The sequence below is a fragment of the Mus musculus genome, chromosome X (assembly GCF_000001635.26).
Source record: "Mus musculus strain C57BL/6J chromosome X, GRCm38.p6 C57BL/6J".
In the NCBI taxonomy this organism is placed as follows: Eukaryota; Metazoa; Chordata; class Mammalia; order Rodentia; family Muridae; genus Mus; species Mus musculus.
Window position 1 is genome coordinate 167,351,703 of NC_000086.7, and position 17,150 is coordinate 167,368,852.

A 17,150-nucleotide genomic window follows, 5' to 3' on the forward strand; every position below is an offset into this window, starting at 1 on the left:
AACACCACTGTCAATTCATCAGCAACAATTAAGAAAAGCAGGCTAGCATTGGAAATATAATTGAAGAAAATACGTAATAAGAAAAAAAAAAAAAAAGAAAAAAAAGAAAAAAAAGAAAAGAAAAAAAAAAGAAAAGAAAAGCAGGCTAAATTTCAAATAATGGATGCTTGGTGGGTAAGTTGGTTGACAATCTTAGCTCAATCTTTGTGATTCATAGTGGAAGAGGAGAATTAGCTCATTAAAGTCATCCTCTGACTCCCAGCATTGCACCATAGCACATATGCCTTCCCAATGCATATGTATGCATACACATACATGCACGCACGCACGCACGCATGCACATACACATATATGAACAACAAATAAAATTTTAAAATGATGTTTTTCTTTCCTAAGGAGATGTTCTCTTGTCATTCTGAGCAACCCTACGTACTTATCTGCAGCATGGCAGATGGTACCACATGTATCGGCCATGTCGTCTACCAGGATGGCCACACGGTCCTTCACATCACCCACGAGAACCATCCGGTCCACTTCATTTGCTTTCTTTCTCTCTTTGTGAATCAAAGCAAATTCCACATTCAGTCTGTCTGCAATTGATGTAACCCTGTGGAAAGAAGCAAGGGAATGTCTAAGAATATATTGCTGGGCACTAGGCTGAAGAAATGACTCAATGGGAAATGCTTGCCTTGGAAGAATAAGGACCCCGTTCAATCCCCAGAGCTCATGTTTAAAAAGTCAGGAATGATAGCAGATGTCTATAATCCTAGCACTGGGGAATCAGAAACTGGCAGATCCCTGGGTCTTGTTGGCAAGCCATGCTAGCCCATTTAGTGAACTCCAGGCAGGCCCTCACTGAGAAACTCTGTCACAGAATTTTCATGAGCATATATGAGTCCCTGAATTCCACCCCTAGCACTGAAAACAAAAATAAAATCTATTTTTGAAAAACATATTTTAAATATTCAGCAAGCAACCACAGTGAAGGTAATGAAAAGGATTGGGCCACACTTGTCATACCAGGCATAGTTGAGACCCTATACCACACAATCTACATGGAAAAACAGGCTAATGATGAACTTTGCATCTATTGCATCTTACCACATATGTCAGGGCACCCTAGCAGCTAGATAAGACTGTTGGTTAAGAAACTGATACTGCATTTGTTAGGATTTGGGAGTTCATTTAAAACTCACAGGAACAACTTAAGACAAGGTGCTTAAAACTTAGACATTTTCTTGGTTTCCGGAACCAAGTTAGGGATAAACGTCTTTGTTAGTACACCCAGGCAATCTGCAGCCTTGTGAAAAGGGGCATCATTTAGGCTTAATGAGTTTCTGTGGAGATGTACTACTCAACCTGAAAATCTATAGGCTGCATGTAGCCAAGGACAACTATGAATACTGCCCAACACAAAATTGTAAACTTACTCAGAACATGAAGGTCTTTTAAATTTTATTTTTGTTTTATATGCATAGATGTATTGACTGGTGTACCATGTGTGTACTGTGCCCATGGAATCCAGAAGAGAGTGTTGGATCTCCTGGAACTGTCACAGATGGGTGTGAGTTACCATGTAAGGGCTGGGAATCAAACCTTGGTCCTTTGGAAAAGGAACCAGTGTTCTCAACTTCTAAGTCATCTCTCAAGTCAAGTTTTGTTTTGTTTTGGTTTGGTTTTTGTTTTTTCGAGACAGGGTTTCTCTGTGTAGCCCTGGCTTTCCTGGAACTCATTCTGTAGACCAGGCTGGCCTTGAACTCAGAGATCCACCTGCCTCTGCCTCCTGAGTGCTGGGATTAAAGGCATGCCCCACCACTGCCCAGCTCAAGTCAAGTTTTAAAATAACAAATGAAGTTAGGAAGGAAAAGTGTGTGTGGAGGGGGGTAGGAGCAAAACTGGAGGTGAGAGAGGGGAGTGAGGATTTGAGGAAGACATATTATACACATGTATGACATTATCAAACAATATAAAAAGTGAGATTTAAAAATAAACCTCAATTGCATGGTTCTCAACTGAAAACTTTCCACATAACAGTAGAGTATTACATTGTCAGAAGTTGCCTGCCTGAATCTAGTTCCTCTGCCATCCAGTGTGACTGTTCATTGTTTCCGACCCAGGAGAACCCGAGTGTGCATGTGAGAGAATGGGAAGTCAGGGTAGGGAGTGAGCCCATGACATTTTGGGTTTGTCTGAGAAAAATACACTCTGATTATGAAACCTCTTTCAAAATAGTGCACCAGTACAATGTGGCATTAAGGGTTTCCCTGTTTTAATTTTTAAAACAAGTATCAATCACAGTATAATTCAGGTTTAAAAAAAATGGAGGGACTAACACAAATATATCGAAATTTAGAAGCAGTGCATGGAAGATATTCATTTCATAGAGGCCTATTCATCATGTTGTCTACAGATGACAACTACAAAAGGAGTATGTGATTCCATCAAGACAAAGGAAGTAGACAACTGTCTGAGAAAACTCACTTTTTGTGACTGAGGGAGCAACATGACACACACAATGTTAGTACTTCACTCAGTGTACCATGTCCAAAGTCTGAACACTTTCAACATGACTAGTAGTTTTGAAAATTATAGTAAAATATATATAGCATATGTATTTTTTACAGCATTAAGTGTATTCACAATGATATACAGCTACTAAACTCTGTCTAGTTCCAAAACATATCACAAAAGCAAAAGGAAACCCCATATCTATTAATTGTGTGGCTATGCATTTTGGCATATGCATAGATGAACCCCTTTCTTCAAATCTTCTGAGCATTAATCTAGGAGATAAATTGCTAGAACATATGGAACTTCATACAACTTATTCGGTCATAATTCTCACAGCCTCAATACCTTTTACCCAATATGACCAAATGTGCAGCTGTCAGATAAGCGTATATAGTGTCCTGCCCCTATGGGAACAGGAAGGGCATTGACCTTGCCTCATTTCTGATTCTGGGTGAAGGTCAGATGTTTTTAGAACATGCTAAACCACATCTCAGCTCACCTGATGGCTGCTTATTTCAGTTCCCATTATGTATGGGATGAAAACCCACAAGCAGAGAGTTGAATCTAAAAGTGATAATTTGGGGTAGTTCTTCAAGGAACTCAAAAGAAATATGTGCAAATCCTTTCAGGATTATACAACATCTCAGGATTCTACAAAAGGGCTGGGGGGTGGGGGGGACATAAGACATCCAAGGATAGCAAGACACTCAAACTGGAAGCCAGAAACAGCTGTAACAAAATCATAAGACCAAAGAATGAGCCACTGGAATAAGTTGAAAATGAAGATGAAGGAATTTTTCATGTTAAAACAATAAAATGGATGCCTGGATAAGAATAAAAGGGTAATAAGGAATGCCCAATCAAAAGTTGGGAGAAGGGCTGGAGAGATGGCTCAGTGGTTAAGAGCACTTACTGCTCTTCTGAAGGTCCTGAGTTCAAATCCCAGAAACCACATGGTGGCTCACAACCATCCGTAACAAAATTTGGGGCCCTCTTCTGGAGTGTCTAAAGACAGCTACAGTGTACTTACAAATAGTAATAATTTTAAAAAAAGAGTTGGGAGAAAAGAAATGTTTTTTTGTGTGTGAAATAGAAAATAGTATATTTAAATTTTATTGAACTTATAAACATAGCAGCCAACAAAATGCAAAAACCTAGATAGAGTGGATTAAAGGTAAGATGAAGTTAGAGTCTAGAATGTAATCCAAAAAGGGAGAGATCAGAAACATGTAAAATGAGCTTAAAGTCATGAAGAACTGAGTGCAAAGAGGCAGAAGTAGCTAGCTGTCCTCTGTCAAGAGAAAAAGAGGATGGGAGGTGGCTTAGCAGGTAAAGTGCTTGCCACACAAACACACGAAGTTCAGAGTTTGAGCCCTACCAATTACCTAAAAGCTTGGTGAAGCGGTATGTGTCTGTTATCCCAGTTTTGGGAGAGGTAGGATTCCTGTGGTAGTGGGTTAGGTAGGCTGACTAACTGGGAACTCTAGGTCACAGTTACAAAGTCTGTCTCAGAAAACACAGGCAGACAGCTGCTGAAGAATGACACCAAAGGCTGACCTCTGGAGCTCCCCCCACCCGTCTCTCTCTCTCTCTCACACAGACAGACAGACAGACAGACAGACAGACAGACAGACACACACACACACACACGCATACTTTAAGGAAACAATGCCTGAGAATTTTCTAGAACTACTGGAAGACTCTAATCCTCTGAGCAATAAACTGAATAAATGAATCCCCTAAGCAAGTACAATAAAACTACGGAAAATATGATGTCTTAAAAGAGGTAAAGGGTAAAGACGGGTTACCTAGAAAAGAATGTCAGAAATTCTCAGCATCCACCCTGGAGTCAGGCTATGAATTTATAGCTACTAAAATTGCACTTCCACAGTAAAGGCAGATTGAAGATATGACTAGGCAAAGTATACAACCTGAAAATTCATTTCAAGAAAACCACAGCAGGAACCCAAACCGTAGTCATAGCAGCAGACAACTTTCCTTTCTAACACTGTCCATCTACCAAGTTTCCCTACTTAAACAGTTAATTCAAAGAAGAAGTCTATAATTTGAAGGCAGGTAAAACTTTTTGCCCCATAATCATTTTCAAGTATATACTATGCACATGCCAATTTCATGATCAGCCTTTTAAACTCCAATTAAGAAAAGGTGGGCTCTCAGAACATGAGACAGCTTTTTTTTTTCAAGAAAAGATGCTTGGGCAGATTATGTAAAATGTAGATACGGAATAACTTCTATTTATTTGTGTGGTATGAAACAGGAAGGGCCCCTTGTCCACAGCACAGCAGTGGAAGCCACTACAGTTTGTGGTTGAAGCTCTAAGTCCAGGTGTAACCTTATAATCCCACTGCAAGCAGGCAGGCAGAAAGGCAGAGAGGCCAGGGAAAGAAAGTGAGCTCTGTGGCTCTTGGCACTGAGGCCCATAGACACCTGATCTGGGTGGAGTTCCAGACATGTCAATGACTTGCTAGTTTATGCAGCATTAGCGAAAGGGAAAGATTCCTTCCCCAAATCCCCTAGGTCGCTATACTATTATCATTTCCTGAGAAAGCTGCATGGAATTAATTCCACATACACAATGGAGACTCGATGTGTCCCCCATAAGAGAGGTTAATACAACAAATCCCATTGAAATCGGAGGTGGAAAGAGCTAGAATAAAAACTATGTTTGGTGCCTGTTATGTGTGGAAGCCAGAATGTGGTGTTGGGTGTCTTCTTCCATCACTTTCCACCTTATCCTTGGAGCCAGGCCTCTCACAGAACCCCAAGTTCACTGTTATGGCTAGACTGGCTGGCTGGCCAGCAAGCCCTTGGAATCTGTCTGTCTCTGTCTCACTAGTGTTAAGAGACACACCGAGCTTTTCTATTGGTGCTGGGCACCAATGTAAAACTCAGGGCAACACACTTATACAGCAAGCAGTTTACTCTCTGAGCAATCTCTCCATATATACACTGTTCAAATGTTACTTGTTAGTAGTATGGGTGTGAGTGCAGGCATGTACAGGCTACCCTATGCCTGTGAAGGTCAGAGGACAAGCCTTGGAAGCCGCCATCTGTATGTGAATTCTCAGGACATCAAGTACACTAAATCATTCCTACTGATGTCTCTAATGCTATAAAGTATTAAATTCTTCTTTCCAAGTTTCCAATTTTTTGATACCACATGTTCAGAGTATATATAATCAAGAAAAAAAAGGTTATATTAAGCACCTAGTTTGACCCACAACCCTTTACATTTCTATTTACTATATATGTACACACACACACACACACACACACACACACACACACACACACACAGATTTACTATAGGGAGACTTCTTTCTTATTAGTCAGTGTTCCTCATCAACTCAATTAAGCTTCAAAGACTACCCAAGAGTGACCTCCTGTGGCAAGAGCAAGCCTTACTTGGAGAGATTTGACCTCAAAGCTTTCTCTAAAACAGTCTCGATAGTCCAGATAAACAGATATTTTCTCTAGTGGAATATGACTTTGCATTAAGCAAAAAAGCCAACAATATCTTATCATAAACTCTATGTGACATGCACGACTTGCCAGGCTGCTCAAGGGGGAGTGTCAGTGGGAGAGTAGCCCATTGCAATATATGATGGTGACACGGAAGTATAGCAGACCAGGTAAAGAGAAAAGACGTGACACAAATTCCTACATGTGCTGTAGATCCCTAAAGAGCCCGTCTTTCCCAGCACAGGGAGCAAGAGTGGCTACATGAGAGCATTCTGAAGAGTTTTAAACAGAAAAACATTTTAAATTTGGTCACTTACTCTGTTCTAGTCTCAATCTCTCTCTCTCTCTCTTTCTCTCTCTCTCACTCTCTCTCTCTCTCTCTCTCTCTCTCTCTCTCCCTCCCTCCCTACACACACACACACACACACACACACACACACACATACACTGTCAAACTGTGACATAGAGAGAGACATGTATGTGCAGGTTCAAATGCCCAGAGGCTAGAGGTATCCATCAAAATGCTTGTTCTATCAGTTTCTACCTTATACTTTGAAGCAGGGTCTCTCACTGAACCTGGGCCTAGGCTGGGCCAGGAAGTCACACCGATCATTCTGTCCATATGCGTCACAGTGCTAAAGTTACAGGGTATGTGGTCATGCCTAGCTTTTTAAACAGGTGCTAGGAATTTAAATTCAGGTCCTTACACTTAAGCAGAAAGAACACTTATCCACTGAGTATCTCCCAAACCCTCTTCTGTGATTTTTAAAAGTGGGAGTTTGCAAGGGACAGAAGAACTTAGTATATAATAAAAAATGTTGTTTTAAACCAATACAGAAAGGATGGATAATTCAATAGCTCTTGAATGACTAGATAGCTGGTGGAGGATAGGTGGGAATTGGATTTTTATTTTACTTTTTATTTCCCAATAAATGTCAAATGCAAGAAAAATCAGAACATTAAAAGAGAAAAAGAGACCTTTGAAAATATGCAAAATCATAAGCGAAGAAAAAATTTAAGGGAAAGGCAAGTGCTTCATAGGCCCAGAAGCCAAAATGTAAGTATAAGATGGTTTTCAAAGTTCTTTAGGGAATAAGAATATAAAAGTGGGAGGCAGTTAAAAAACTGGGGAAATACCTGAGATACTCATTAAAAGGTAATAGCCTACCTTTGCCAATCCGCAGGTAAACGTCTCCAGCTAAGACACGGAAGTTTGTACTCATAGAAAAAAACCATCACACCAGAAAGGATGCCTGACTTCACTCCTAACAACCAAGTTCACAAGAAGATATATCTCAGGCTACTTGCCTCATAGGCCAACTGAAACTGATTATACACTATGTGAGCAAGGGTGGGTACCAAGACTCTGGCAGCCATACTGGACAACACTATCTGGAATATCTTTTCTGAAAGACCCACTTTGAGCTCTGTCCACCAAAACTTAAATGTCCTGTGCCTTTGGGCTGGCAGTTTTAATTTTAGGAATGTATCTTATTTAGACAACTATGCAAAAGGTCAGACAATTCTGCTAAATTTGTATCACACAAACAACAGTGTTTCACACAAACAACAGTGTTTATGAATGAGTAGCATGGGAAGGACCACACACACACACATACACACATGCGCGCGCGAGAGAGACTATTACACAGCTATGAAAACAACCAGGTAACCCTGAAAATACATGGCACTGTTGAAATGGTTTCTTTCACTAAATAGAAAAGAGGGGCACTAAGACCCAGCATTTGTGTTTTGTTCTGACTAAGAATGCAAAGCAACTAGCTGCTATATGCTCCTGATGCCACGCCTTCCTGGCCATAATAGGCTGTACCTTCAAATCACAAAGCAAAATAAATCCCCCCTCCCTTGAGAAATGATCAAGAATATATGTTAGATAACTATAGAATTACTGGTAAAATATAGCGAGTTCGCTTTTTAAGAACCTCTGTGGAGAAGTGTGTGCCGCATCTGTGTTATTTTTACTGCTGTGACCAAACCCTGACAAAGAACAACTCAAAGCGGAGAGGGTTAACTTCGTTCGGCTCATGATTTAAGGAAATAAAGCCCACCAGGATAGGAAAATGGCTGGTAGTAGGCAACTTCTTTGTGGCAGGAGCAGGTGGCTTCTATTTGCCACATCTTAGAGGAACAGGAAGCAGAGACCCAAGCAGAAGCTGATCTGGGTTATAAACTACAACCCCACAATGACCTTCTTCTAGTGACACTCTGCCTCCCAGGTTCTACAACCCCCAACGCAGCTGTGGCGCAAGTGTGCAGGCAAAGGAGGCTGGGGGAAAGGTTCCACAGTCAAATCATGGGAACACATTACCGGTAGTCTGCGTCTATGGAACCAGGGGATGTATGTTTGAACACTACCCTAACACTGGAAAGAACAACAGTACTTGATGAAGCTGAGTTACCTTTTCTATTTTCTTTCAATTTGCTTTAATTTTTTATTACTGTGTGTGTGTGTGTGTGTGTGTGTGTGTGTATGCATGTATGCCAAAGCACAAGTGTGGCAGTCAGAATATATTGAAGAAATAGGTCTTCTCTTATGAGGCTCCCAGGTATTAAGCTCAGGTTATCAGACTGGGATACAGACACCTTTAACTCCTGGGTCATCTTACTAGCCTCTGTTTCAATATTTTTGCTGAAAGTATGAATGATATTCTTGGCTATAGATAGAGACAGTTGGGATAGGAAAAGGGAAAGGGCCAAAAGAACTCCATGGAATCTATTATTCTTTAGACTTGCTTGGGCCAAAGTTCTATTTTCTTTTTTCTTTTATGCCAGAGAAAATGGTCATTTGCTGTATGATCAATTGATATGAACACATTTTTTATGTGTCTTCCCATAGAGGGACACTGGAGTAACCAATGGGATCAGGGGACATGGGTGGCAACTGCTAAGGGGCATGGGATTTTTCCTCTTGGTGTGATGAAAATGTGTGGAGGTGGTTACCAGTAACAGTTGCAGAAATCTGAAAATATTCTGAATCCCCTACTGCTGTTATAACCCAAGTTATCTAACACCCCGGACCCCTTAGCCTAGAAGAGATTTGAATGATGTGAATGCATGTTCTACCTCATGACTTTGGGAAGCTTCCAAATCAACTGCAAAGTTGATATGGAAGAAATCCAGGAGAAATGACTCTGCAAAGTCACTCACATGGTTAAAAAGACATGACCTGGGAAAACTTCAATGGCTTGCCCAAGGTCACATGTGCTCATCATGCTCTGGGCTAGAGAATGGACTACTGCTAGCTCCCAAGCCCAACCCTGCTGTACTGGCTAGTTTTGTGTCAACTTGACACAGGCTGGAGTTACCACAGAGAAAGGAGCTTCAGTTGAGGAAATGCCTCCATGAGATCCAACTGTAAGGCATTTTCTCAATTAGTGATCAAGTGGGGAGGGCCCCTTTTGGGTGGGACCATCTCTGGGCTGGTAGTCTTGGGTTCTATAAGAGAGCAGACTGAGCGAGCCAGGGGAAGCAAGCCAGTAAGGTACATCCCTCCATGGTCTCTGCATCAGCTCCTGCTTCCTGACCTGTGTGAGTTCCAGTCCTGACTTCCTTGGTGATGAACAGCAATGTGGAAGTGTAAGCCGAATACACCCTTTCCTCCCCAACTTGCTTCTTGGTCATGATGTCTGTGCAGAAATAGAAACCCTGACTAAGACACCTGCATAGTTGGGGGCTTGGGAACCTAACTGCCACTGTCGTTCATGTGAGTCTCCTTCCTGTGCAGAGGCACTTCCAGCAGCTGTCAGAGAGTCCCTCTCCAGTTACCTGCCCTGTTTTCTTCTCTTCTGTGCTGAGAACCAGTGGCTGTTGGACAGCAGCTAAGAGCCCAACACATGTGCTCTTCTGAGAACCAGGGAACGCAATGCATTGGGATTACTTTATTGGCCACTCTTAAGTCTTTTTAAGTGTGATTCTAGGGCTGCAAGGAGATGAAGATATCAACAAGTGAGGAGAAGGTACATGAGAATGAGTGTGTGTGTGTGTGTGTGTGTGTGTGTGTGTGTGTGTATGTGTGTACTCAAATGTGTCTATGCAGTGCTAGAGAAGAAATCCAGGGCTATGAGCCTGACTGCCAAGGTTCCACCACTGAGACACACCCAAGATCACTGCCCTTTTGGGTTGTTCTGAAGCTTGATCTTCATTCTTTACCCTGGACTCAAATGATTGACTCCCATCAATAAACCTCTTTACTTTAGTTGGTGCGGAGAGTTCTCTTTTCCCTTTCCCTTTCTTATGGCAGCCCCTACCTTGGCAACTCCACTCCACTCCACCAGGTTTGTCTTCCCAGATAGCAGCTGGCAAGTTCTCCAAGGCTCAGGGTCCTAAGGCTCAGTTTGCAGTGTGGGCAGTGTGTAGGACCAGCATAATCTTATTCTTGTTGCCTCCACAACACCACATCCCCTAGTGGTTCGTGCGCCCCTTGAAGCTCTCCATAGAGCTGGTTGACACTGCCACTCAGGGCTATGTCCTTAGGTTGCCACTGTGGCAGCACGCTCAGTTTCTCGTTAAACCTGTTCATTTGCCAGTCATTCTACATCTCCTAAGTACTGGCTGCCTGTGCCCTGGTGGCTATCTATACACAAGGAATCCGGGCATGTTAGTCCCTCAGGGCTGGCTGATTTTGGATGATCAGATTGACAGGTCACATGGTACAGTGACTGATACCCTACCAACTCAAACTGTAGAAGTCTTTCTCCATAGAGGTACTGCAGTGTCAGACTAATTTTGTATTAATTTTCTTAGTCCAGGGAGTCCAACACCCCAGGGAGACCTCATATTCACCTGCCTGTGGCACAAACTTGTGGTTGGATTTCTCATGGGTGACTACTTTCTCCCTCAGCCAAAGGCTCTGCTTATTGGCTAGGGACCTAGCTTTTCGCATCCTGCTTTAGGGAGGCACTTGAATAGGTGGGACAGGCCAAGCTGCCTTCCCCTTCTCATCTCACCCACATCCCCCAGAACACCAGAGTACAGTCCAGCCCCATCTGTAATGTAGACAGACTTTAGCCCCCTTTCTTGTTGTTCCATATACATTTTGAAAAACTGGTTTCTATTGTGCCTGCTCCAGTCAAGTGTTTGTGGTTAGAAGGACTAATTCAGTCAATTGTGTTAATTAAAATTCTTATTATATAGAATGTATGTGTGTGTTTGTTTTATTTTCATGAATGATGTGAAATGCTGGGACAGTGATGGGTTTCTGTTCTGGAGGCAAAGCCTGAGACCTATTCAGTTGCTCATTTACAAAATAAAATGTTGCATAATTAAAAGCAAACTTCCTGGTGGGGGCAGGGCTACATTATAATACTATCCCCAGCAAACACACACACACACACACACACACACACACACACACACACACACACACACACACACACAGACACATACACACACACGCACACACGTGCGCGGGGACACACACACTAAGCATGCTATCTATAAAGGTTGTCAGTGTGTTTTTGTGTGGTATGCATGTATGCACACACATGTGGAGGCTCCAAGTTAATGTCAGGAATGTGCTTTGATTGCTCTTTTACCTTATTTTTTGATGCAGTGTTTCTCAATTAAACGCTGAGCTAGTTAGATAGCTTGGGGAATTCCCCCATCCCTGTCTTCCAAGGCTAAAATCACAGACAGACCGTAAAGCGTACTCAGCATCTATATAAGCTCTTCAGACCCAACTTCAGTCCTCAAGCTTGTGGGACATTAGCTTTAACTACTCAACTATTTCCCCCAGCGAACAAGGCATGCTTTCTCCCTTAAGACATAGAGAAATACAGAAGTCAGGAAAGTAGTAGGTGAGATGTGTATGGTATCACTTGTATGGTACCTTTTGGCTCCTCCAGCATCTGGAGAAACAATAATACAGTTTCTCCATTCAGTGATGTTCTCCCGAATCCACTGAAGAACTGCAGGTTCTGCATATAAATTATCCACAGGAATATCAAAGAAACCCTAAGGAGGAAAATCAATGTCACTTGGTTTTCCGATTGAATGTGAGATTTATTAGAGTACATGATTGGCAGGGTCAAGGGTTAAGCACAGCAGAAAGCCTCAGGAACACAGAGTCCTACCACATGCCTGAGGGACCATGATTAGGGACATATTTGTCCCACGCTTGTTGAGAAAATGTTGCTTCTTCGATAACATCTCTTCAGATTCATCCGCATTAAACTTGGTGCTCTCTCTCTCTCTCTCTCTCTCTCTCTCTCTCTCTCTCTCTCTCTCTCTCTCTCTCTCAAAAGATGTGGCTCTTCTGTCAGCTAGGGAACTTGAACTTAACCCTGTGTAGGACCTCAATCGCATAAATCCTTGTTTTACAGGTTGGTATTATACACATGATGGGCTGGCCAATGTGAACCTTGCCCACTGTGCCCTGGGGCTTCCCAATGGTGATCCATATACCTCTCTGAAGCCTGGACTGGTGACAAGATGAGATAAGCGACAAGACTATTCACCAGAAAGTTCAGTCCCCAAGGTCTCTTAGAGAAACCCCTATATAAAACCTCCCAAGAAGCCTACTGTTTGCAGCCACGGCACAGCACGCTCCACGGGGAAAGGGACTTAGTTTAATTGGATACAGATTTTTTTAAAAGGTAATTGCTATCTTTCAATAACATTTGAACTATTGATCCAAAAGATACTTTTATACACCAGTATCCCTGTGGGTAACTGTTACAGAATTAAATCTAACAATTGCGATGCCACAAGGCATCTTTCAGTCCAGTCCATTTCCTAGGCATGCTCTGATATTTATGTGCACCGAGAGAAAGAACAGCATTGCAGGACAAACTGGAAGACAGGTGGATTTTTGTTGTTGTTTTAGCACTTAAGCACACATCAAATACTTCACATTCATTATATATCATAAGTAGGTACTGAGAAATGTGGTCCGTCTTTGTGACAAAAGAGAAAGTTATGAAGAAACTAAAAATGTGTATTGCAGGACTAGGGAGATGGCCTGGTGTGTGAATGTATAGAAAACTTGCTGTACAAGCATATGCTGCACATTCTGTGACCCCAGTGTTGGGAAAGGAGAGGTATGCAGATCCTTGGAGCTCATCGGTCAGCCAACTTTCCTGAATTGATGAGATCCAGGTTCAGTGAGAGACCGAGTCATCAAAACTTAAGCTGACGAGTGATTGAGGAAGACATGCAATGTACACAAACACACACAATATGCACTACTACACTAACTAATTTACAGAAGCTTAGATGGAACCACAAAACATATAAGAAAGCATTTCTGTTCCTCATAAATGAATTGGAGGCAAGGTGTGTTAGGAATGGTGGCATCCACAGGAAAGACAGCCAGCCAGGACAGTAGCTGTGCAGACTCAAAATCTTTCAAAATTAGTTAAGGGAGTTAGGACCTAACCGTGGACAGAAACACAATGTTTGTACCTGGATCTGAGAGGCATGCAGGTCCATGGTAATGATGTGATCAGCCCCAGCAACTGACAGCATATTGGCCACAAGTTTAGCAGAAATTGGAGCACGACTCTAAAAAATAGAAACAAGGATTTAATATCAGAAAAAGATGGAACCTGTTAGATTCCTCTCACAATGATAGTCATGAGAAAACCGAATCAGATGGAACCAATAAGAAAAATTATAAGTTATAACAACAAAAGATATATTTGATACATTGGATTTGGTAACTAAATATATACTACTACTTGGCATGGCTTGTTTGCTTGTTACTGACCCTGAGTCTTCAAGCTGACCTTGAACTCCTGATCCTCCTGCCTTTACCTCTTGAATGTTAAGATTATAGGCATGTGCCACCATGCTCAACTTCTGTGGTACTAAGGCTGAAATCCAGGAATCCCTGTATCCCAGATAAGCATTCTACTGACTAAACTACATCTCCAGCCTTACACTACTGTGCAGCCATGCACCTGACACTACATACAGAATACAAATATTAAAGGGATAAAGTCAAACTGTGCAAATGCAATGTCACAGTCCTATAATTCAAATAGCAAGAAAACACAAAGAGGTTCAACAAGATGATTTAAGAAATCACTTTTAAGGCAAGGCCAGCCAAAGCTGACAGAAGAGTGCTCTAGACGGGAACAGTGACACACAAGCCAAATGAAAGAATTAACAGTTATAGGTAATTGAGAAATGAACATTCAGAGAAACTAGTTCATTGTCCCTTCTGTCATATGCCTTTTCTAAAGTTATGTAACTTCTTTATAGATTTAGTTTCCACATCATAAATCACAGACAATGAAAAAGTCCACATCAAAGCAACCAAAGAGATTGCACAGATATCATTAGACATAGTCCAGACATGTATAGGAGATTAGTCATTAACACCATTACATTCTTATATGCAAGCCACAAAAGAAAATACAATCTTAATATTGTATAAAATGTTAATATTGAATATTGTCTTTATTTCCCTTCGAACACTATTGTTTAAAAGACAAATACATATCACCTTATAATGAATATATATATCTTACATTGTTTATAAATATAACCAACAAATATCAATAGTATAGTTAATATTATAAAATAACATTCATCTATATATTAATTTTACAATAATTACATACACACAGAATCAGCGGAAACATTCCTAACATCACCAGCAGATTTTCTAAAAAGTAAAACTGTAGGGAAGTATTCTCTATTTGCTTTGTTGTTGTTGTTATTGCTGTTTTGAGACAGGGTCTATCTATGTAGCCCTAGCTGTACTGGAACTCATTATGTAGACAAGGCTAGCCTTGATACCTGGTACTACTTCCAAAGAGCTGAGGTTAAAGACATGAAAAATCATGCCTAGTGGGAAGTGTTTTTCCTTTACACACACATACATACACACACACACACACATAGATGTGTGAGTCTTTTGCCTGAATGTATAAACAGCTGCATATGCTGTACATGCAGTACCCTCAGAGGCCAGAAGAGAGCGTTGTATCCCTTGGAAGTAGAGTTATGGATGCTTGTGACCTACCACGTGTGGATTAGGAATAGAACTCAGGTCCTCTGTAACAACAGCCTGTGTTCCCAATCATTGAGCCATTTTTCCAGCCTCTCTTCATCTTATTTTTAAAAGGGAGGGGGTTTGTTTTGATCTCCTCTATATTCCCATCTTTATTTAACTCCCCTGTATGGTATTTCATGTTGCCTTTGGGAAAGAATCGAAATTTTTTCAGCTTTAATATTCAAGTACTCTGGTCAATCTGGTTGTAGCTAACTGCAAATTGCTCTCCCTTGCCTCCGATGCAGCACCCTTTCCTGTATAGTAGACTGTTCACTTTCTCTAGAGAACACCAAGACCTTGTCTCGCATACTTAGCTGCCCCAATCTCACATATTCTTTGCTACACCCATGTGTTTGATCCTTCAAAGTCTGGTTCAAATATCACAATAATAAGTACCTCTTAGAATACCAGAAATAACCCCTTTCTTCTACAGTGACACTGTTTAGGTGACCAAGAATGTGTGAATAGATAGCCCAAGGTCCTTGGGTAAAACCAAATACTGGTCAAAAAGAGAAACCTTAGTGATAAAATGACGCCTAATGACATTCTGCTGTACTCATAGATCAGTGCCATGCTCAGCCATCATCAGAGAAGCTTCCTCCTGCAGCAGATGGGAACAAATGCAGAGACCTACCACTAGACAGTGTGCAGAGAGTGAGAGACCTTGAAACATTCAGGTTTCAATGGGATGTCTCCATCAAATCCCTTCCCTCAAGGCTCAGGGAACTGTGTGGAAGAGCCCGAGGGGCTGGAGAACACCAAGAGAACAAGGCCCTCTAAATCAACTAAGCAAAGATCTTGTGAACTCAGAGAAGGAAGCAGCAAGCATGGGGCCAACAGAAGTCTGCTCCAGGTCCTCAGATATGGCTTCCAATGGAACTTAGGAAAGAAAGCATTTAATTTGGGGGATTGCTAACACTTTCAGAGGGTAAGTCCATGATTGTCTTGGCAAGGAGTATGGCAGCAGGAAGGCAGGTGTGGTACTAGAGTAGTGCTGAGAGCTTATAGCTCATCCATGATTAAGAGATAGATACAAAGAGAGAGAAAGAGAGGGGGGAGAGGTCTGGCCTGACATGGGCTTCTCAAACCTCAAAGACGCCCCACTGATAAACCTTTACACTTCATCCAACAAGGCCACATTTCCCAATCTTTCCTTAACAGTCCCACCAACTTCAGAACAAGCATTCAAACATATACACCCAGAGGGCCACTCTCATTCAAACCATAAGCCTGTAGAGAGAACAATCAGTGTGGCATTTAACGTAGGCAAAGCACTTGCCTTGTGAGCATGAACAGCTGAGTGCAAGCTCAGAGTCCACATCAAAATGCTGTGGCATTATCGACCCTGTGCTGGGAAGGAGGGGACAGGTTTGATGCTCTCAGGCTGTCTACCTGGCACGTTTCAGGCCAGTGAGAAATCTCATCAAGTCAAAACAAAAACAAACCCACAAAAGGTAGGCAGCACCAGACACCAGAAAAATGGTGTCTGAGTTCATGCACTTTCTCAGGCACATGGAAGTGTGCAGGACTTACACACAGACACACATTCCCCTAAACATACAAACACATACAGAGATTACAAGATTAAAGAAATTTACTTGTGTCAACCACTTTATCATTAAAATATCAACATAATCTTATACATGACTCTAAAAAAAAATTCAAGGTGACAGCCCTTCTTCACTCTCTCAGAAGTAATTATTCCCTGCCTGGCTCGCAATCCACTGTTCTCTCCAGGGAAGAGAACTAGCAATTACTGAGTGTCTACTACAGGACCCAGCAAATGTCAGCTGGTAGGTTAGAATTGCCTGATTCCTGGTTTGCAGCTAGGAAAGGTCTCTTATAAAAGCATTGGAAAACAGACAAAAATAAGATTTTTGTAGCATGTGAAGGTGACATAAAACCCATATTTCAGTGTGCATAAATGAAGCATCATTGGGACAGTTACACCCATTTCTTTGCGTATTGGCTATGGCAGTCTCCACACTAAAATGATGGAAGTTGAAGTGTCATAACCATCCAATGGGCTACAACACCAATATTTGGTGCTTCTCAGAAAGCTTGTTCACTTGTGTATGATAGGCTAGGAGCTTCAACTGTACCAGCTAAGATGGTCCTTAGTCTACAAGTAAGGAAA

General features: G+C 41.7%; 1 protein-coding gene and 1 pseudogene across 2 annotated transcripts in view; both read right to left on the minus strand.

Annotated features, from left to right (window-relative positions):
* Positions 1-17,150, minus strand: part of Prps2 (phosphoribosyl pyrophosphate synthetase 2) — a 36,553-nt gene that overhangs the window by 5,383 nt on the left and 14,020 nt on the right. For both annotated transcript variants that reach the window (NM_026662.5, NM_001313758.1), the window contains exons 3-5: positions 13,417-13,515; positions 11,843-11,967; positions 434-607 (exon numbers count right to left, since the gene is read on the minus strand). In NM_026662.5, the coding sequence (NP_080938.1) occupies positions 434-607; positions 11,843-11,967; positions 13,417-13,515 (398 nt within the window). The remainder of the gene's footprint in view (positions 1-433; positions 608-11,842; positions 11,968-13,416; positions 13,516-17,150) is intronic.
* Positions 12,478-12,595, minus strand: Gm26368 (annotated as a pseudogene).